At 39.0% G+C, this 6,000-nt stretch overlaps 1 protein-coding gene across 2 annotated transcripts in view; it reads left to right on the top strand.

Annotated features, from left to right (window-relative positions):
- lama5 (laminin, alpha 5) overlaps positions 1 to 6,000 on the top strand; it is a 169,332-nt gene that overhangs the window by 96,918 nt on the left and 66,414 nt on the right. For both annotated transcript variants that reach the window (XM_062052488.1, XM_062052489.1), the window contains exons 33-35: positions 1,243 to 1,358; positions 4,631 to 4,842; positions 4,922 to 5,123. In XM_062052488.1, the coding sequence (XP_061908472.1) occupies positions 1,243 to 1,358; positions 4,631 to 4,842; positions 4,922 to 5,123 (530 nt within the window). The remainder of the gene's footprint in view (positions 1 to 1,242; positions 1,359 to 4,630; positions 4,843 to 4,921; positions 5,124 to 6,000) is intronic.

Here is a 6,000-nt window from a genome sequence, read left to right as displayed (position 1 = left end):
AATCAGGCTACCAGGAAGTTAGCCAGGCTACCAGGAAGTTAGCCAGGCTACAAGGAAGTAAGCCAGGCTAGCAGGAAGTTAGCCAGGTTAGCAGGAAGTTAGCTAGGCTTACAGGAAGCTAACCAGGCTATGAGGAAGTTAGCCAGACTAGCAGTAAGTTAATCAGGCTACCAGGAAGTTAGACAGGCTACCAGGAAGTTAGCCAGGCTAGCAGGAAGTTAGCCAGGCTAGCAGGAAGTTAACCAGGCTTCCAGGAGGTTAGCCAGGCTAGCAGGAAGTTAACCAGGCTTCCAGGAAGTTAGCCAGGCTAGCAGGAAGTTAGCCAGGCTAGCAGGAAGTTAACCAGGCTTCCAGGAGGTTAGCCAGGCTAGCAGGAAGTTAATCAGGCTACCAAGAAGTTAGCCAGGCTAACAGGAAGTTAACCAGGCTACAAAGAAGTTAGCCATGCTAGCAGGAAGTTAGCCAGGCTAGCAGGAGGTTAGCCAGGCTACCAGGAAGTTAGCCATGCTAGCAGGAAGTTAGCCAGGCTAGCAGGAAGTTAGCCAGGCTACCAAGAAGTTAGCCAGGCTAACAGGAAGTTAGCCATGCTAGCAGGAAGTTAGCCAGGCTAGCAGGAAGTTAGCCAGGCTAGCAGGAAGTTAGCCAGGCTAGCAGGAAGTTAACCAGGCTACCAGGAAGTTAGCCAGGCTAGCAGGAAGTTAGCCAGGCTAGCAGGAAGTTAACCAGGCTACCAGGAAGTTAGCCAGGCTAGCAGGAAGTTAATCAGGCTACCAAGAAGTTAGCCAGGCTACCAGGAAGTTAGCCAGGCTACAAGGAAGTTAGCCATGCTAGCAGGAAGTTAGCCAGGCTACCAGGAAGTTAGCCAGGCTAGCAGGAAGTTAGCCAGGCTACCAGGAAGTTAACCAGGCTAGCAGGAAGTTAACCAGGCTACCAGGAACTTAGCCAGGCTACCAGGAAGTTAATCAGGCTACCAGGAAGTTAACCAGGCTACCAGGAAGTTAATCAGGCTACCAGGAAGTTAGCCAGGCTACAAGGAAGTTAACCAGGCTACCAGGAAGTTAACCAGGCTAGCAGGAAGTTAGCCAGGCTACCAGGAAGTTAATCAGGCTACCAGGAAGTTAGCCAGGCTAGCAGGAAGTTAAAAAGGCTATCAGGAAGTCAGCCAGGCTAGCAGGAAGTTAGCCAGGCTACTAGAAAGTAAACCTTCGTCATCCTCACCGGACCCTTGCTGTGTTTGTCCAGGACTACGTGTTGGTGGTCCCAGAGTCCAGCTACACTTCCAGCTACCTGAGCGAGGAGCGGCTGGACAAATCTTACGACTTCATCACCAACTGTGGCCAAAACAGTTTCTTCATCAAGTTAGTAAATATATATGATAATAGTGTCTGGTCAAGTTAGTAAATATATATGATAATAGTGTCTGATCAAGTTAGTAAATATATATGATAATAGTGTCTGATCAAGTTAGTAAATATATATGATAATAGTGTCTGATCAAGTTAGTAAATATATATGATAATAGTGTCTGATCAAGTTAGTAAATATATATGATAATAGTGTCTGATCAAGTTAGTAAATATAATAAATATATATGATAATAATGTCTGATCAAGTTAGTAAATATAATAAATATATATGATAATAGTGTCTGATCAAGTTAGTAAATATAATAAATATATATGATAATAGTGTCTGATCAAGTTAGTAAATATATATGATAATAGTGTCTGATCAAGTTAGTAAATATAATAAATATATATGATAATAGTGTCTGATCAAGTTAGTAAATATAATAAATATATATGATAATAGTGTCTGATCAAGTTAGTAAATATATATGATAATAGTGTCTGATCAAGTTAGTAAATATATATGATAATAGTGTCTGATCAAGTTAGTAAATATATATGATAATAGTGTCTGATCAAGTTAGTAAATATATATGATAATAGTGTCTGATCAAGTTAGTAAATATATATGATAATAGTGTCTGATCAAGTTAGTAAATATATATGATAATAGTGTCTGATCAAGTTAGTAAATATAATAAATATATATGATAATAGTGTCTGATCAAGTTAGTAAATATAATAAATATATATGATAATAATGTCTGATCAAGTTAGTAAATATAATAAATATATATGATAATAGTGTCTGATCAAGTTAGTAAATATAATAAATATATATGATAATAGTGTCTGATCAAGTTAGTAAATATATATGATAATAGTGTCTGATCAAGTTAGTAAATATAATAAATATATATGATAATAGTGTCTGATCAAGTTAGTAAATATAATAAATATATATGATAATAGTGTCTGATCAAGTTAGTAAATATAATAAATATATATGATAATAGTGTCTGATCAAGTTAGTAAATATAATAAATATATATGATAATAATGTCTGATCAAGTTAGTAAATATAATAAATATATATGATAATAGTGTCTGATCAAGTTAGTAAATATAATAAATATATATGATAATAGTGTCTGATCAAGTTAGTAAATATATATGATAATAGTGTCTGATCAAGTTAGTAAATATATATGATGATAGTGTCTGATCAAGTTAGTAAATATAATAAATATGTATGATGATAGTGTCTGATCAAGTTAGTAAATATATATGATAATAGTGTCTGATCAAGTTAGTAAATATAATAAATATGTATGATAATAGTGTCTGATCAAGTTAGTAAATATATATGATAATAGTGTCTGATCAAGTTAGTAAATATATATGATAATAGTGTCTGATCAAGTTAGTAAATATATATGATGATAGTGTCTGATCAAGGTAGTAAATATAATAAATATATTGATCAGTGGTGTGTATGGTCATCTTATTTTAACTAAGTTACAATCAAATTAGGGCTGGCAAGTTAATTCATATGATTAATCACAGAAAATATGGTATTAATACACGCAGATTAACTACCCAATTTATTTGGAGCGAACATGCTTCTTTACTTGTTTACCTGAAAGTGGGCGTGTCAGTGATCACCTTCATGCATACCACTTGACTTCAAAATACACCTAAAACTGCTGCTAAGTTCCAAAGTGTTAAACATGCTCCTATTATCATTAAACACATTTAACTTGTTAACAAAATCCTCTCTTTCATAAATAAATCCATATAAATGTTAAGCTGTATTGCCAAAAGTATTTGGCCACCTGCCTTTACTCACATATGAACTCCAAGTGCCATCCCGTGGAATTGTCCAAAATGTTTTGGTGTCCTGGAGCGTTCCGAGTTCCTTTCACTGGAACTAAGGGGCCAAGCCCAACTCCTGAAAAACAACCCCACACCATAATTCCTCCTCCACCAATGCGGTCGGAAATGTACAAGTCATGTGGTGTACAGTCAAAGGTTTCTTTTACTAGCCTGCTCTTGATTTCTCTAAACCAGGGATGTCAAACGTACGGCCCGAGGGCCGGATCAGGCCCGAGGGCCGGATCAGGCCCGCGAACAGGTTTTATCCGGCCCGCGGGATGAGTTTGCTAACCTGAAATTTTGGAATGAAAGAAACAGCTGTTCTAAATGTCTCCACTGGATGTCGCAATAGCAATTATTTGTATATTTGTAGATGATGTTACATATGTACAAAATAAACCACATGTTAGTACATAAGTCGAGGAAAATTATCAAACTAAATAAATAACATCCTGTAATTTGATTTTGATATTTTTTTTAAATCTTGATAGATTGAAAATGAACACCAATGAGTTGATGAACATTGATGAACATTATCACATAATTTATTCAGAAAATATAAATAACGACAAATAAAGATAGAATACCATTAGCCGCAACATGTAATTGTAAAAAAAACAACAACAAAAAACATTATGATTTGTACATTTTCAGAATGTGTTTGTTCTAATTTTAAACAAAGAAAACAATCTGAAGTTGTCTTTATTTTTGCTTGCTTGTGTTGCTTGACAAATACACCAGGGGTGTCAAACGTACGGCCCGAGGGCCGGATCAGGCCCGCGAACAGGTTTTATCCGGCCCGCGGGATGAGTTTGCTAGGTATATAAAATTAACCTGAAATTTTGGAATGAAAGAAACAGCTGTTCTAAATGTCTCCACTGGATGTCGCAATAGCAATTATTTGTATCTTTGTAGATGATGTTACATATGTACAAAATAAACCACATGTTAGTACATCAGTCGAGGAAAATGATCAAACTACATAAATAACATCCTGTAATTTGAATTTGATATTTTTTTTAAATCTTGATAGATTGAAAATTAACACCAATGAGTTGATGAACATTGATGAACATTATCACATAATTTATTCAGAAAATATAAATAACGACAAATAAAGATAGAATACCATTAGCCGCAACATGTAATTGTAAAAAAAACAACAACAAAAAACATTATGATTTGTACATTTTCAGAATGTGCTTGTTCTATTTTTAAACAAAGAAAACAATCTGAAGTTGTCTTTATTTTTAAGTTATTGTGCCGTGATTTTACCAGTCCGGCCCACTTGGGAGTAGATTTTTCTCCATGTGGCCCCCCATCTAAAATGAGTTTGACACCCCTGCTCTAAACAAACAAACAAAGTCTGGACTGTGCTGACTGACCTTGTGTGTCGCCCCCTGCAGTCCCACCAGCGCCTCGCCGTTCTGCCTGAGCTCGGCCACGTCGCTGTCGGCGTTCTTCAACAACGGGGCGCCGCCGTGCGCCTGCCACCAGGCCGGCGCCGAGAGCGACGCCTGCGAGCCGTTCGGCGGCCAGTGCCGCTGCAGACCCTACGTGATCGGCCGGGACTGCTCCATGTGCGCCACGGGGTACTGGGGTTTCCCCCGCTGTAGACGTGAGTGTCCCATACCTCCTGTAACACAACCTTCTACCTGAGGGGGGCGATAGTGAGACACGGGTTGTGTTGTGTGCAGCGTGTAACTGTGGAGACCGGCTGTGTGAGCCTCTGTCGGGCGAGTGCATCTGTCCTCCCAGGACGCTACCACCCGAGTGCAACCGCTGCGAGCCCCTCACCTTCGGCTGCCACCCGGTGGTCGGCTGTGAGGTCTGCAACTGCTCGCGGCCCGGGATCGTCACGCCCGACGTCAACTGCGACACCCTCAGCGGCCAGTGCAGGTCAGGGAGAAGAACATGTCTTTTATTTTGTTGTAGTACCGCTGTAAGCACAGTAAATTAATGTTATTCATGAAGTGCTTTTAACAGATAAAATGACAAAGCTCTGTACAAAAAATAGGTGAAGTAAAACAATTCCATTTAAAACAACATAAAAATGTTAGTTAAAAGGTGCATTGACTAAAAGTTTTGCCAAAAAGCAATGTTTTCAAATAATTCTTTCATAATAGATTATATTTGTAAAAAGCACTTTACATTGAGTAAACAACCTCAAAGTGCTACAGTGTATAAAAAGATAATAAAAAATAAATAAAAATAAAAACTAGAACAGCCAAATAGTTAAAACTAGTATGCATATATCTAAAAAAAAAAAGGCTTTTTTAAAAAGAAAGGTTTTTAAGCCTTTTTTAAAGGCATCCACAGTCTGTGGTGCCCTCAGGTGGTCAGGGAGAGCGTTCCACAGACTGGGAGCGGCGGAGCAGAAAGCCCGGTCTCCCATTGTTCGTAGCTTTGTCCTCGGAGGTTGGAGGAGGTTAGCCTGTCCGGAGCGGAGGTGTCGTGTGGAGGATTTGGGGGTGAGTAGTTCTTTGAGGTAGAGGGGGGGGCTTTTCCATGGAGGCACTGGTGGGTTAGTAGGGAGACTTTGAATTCAATCCTGAGTGGAACAGGAAGCCAGTGAAGGGATTTGAGAGTGTCAACACAGTCAAGATCACGGAGGGACTGGTGCAAGTTGTTCCGGAGTCTGGGAGCTGTAGTCTGGAATGCCAGGGTTTTAGAAGGACTTTTTGGGGGATCTTTAGAAGACCCTGGCCTGAAGACCCTGAAGAGTAGGGGCGTAACAAGTCAGTGATGTACTGAGGGGCCCCACCATGCAACGCAC

The sequence above is a fragment of the Entelurus aequoreus genome, linkage group LG07, assembly GCF_033978785.1.
Source record: "Entelurus aequoreus isolate RoL-2023_Sb linkage group LG07, RoL_Eaeq_v1.1, whole genome shotgun sequence".
In the NCBI taxonomy this organism is placed as follows: Eukaryota; Metazoa; Chordata; class Actinopteri; order Syngnathiformes; family Syngnathidae; genus Entelurus; species Entelurus aequoreus.
The sequence above is the reverse complement of the archived record's forward strand: the minus strand, read 5'-3'. Positions and strand labels throughout refer to the sequence as shown.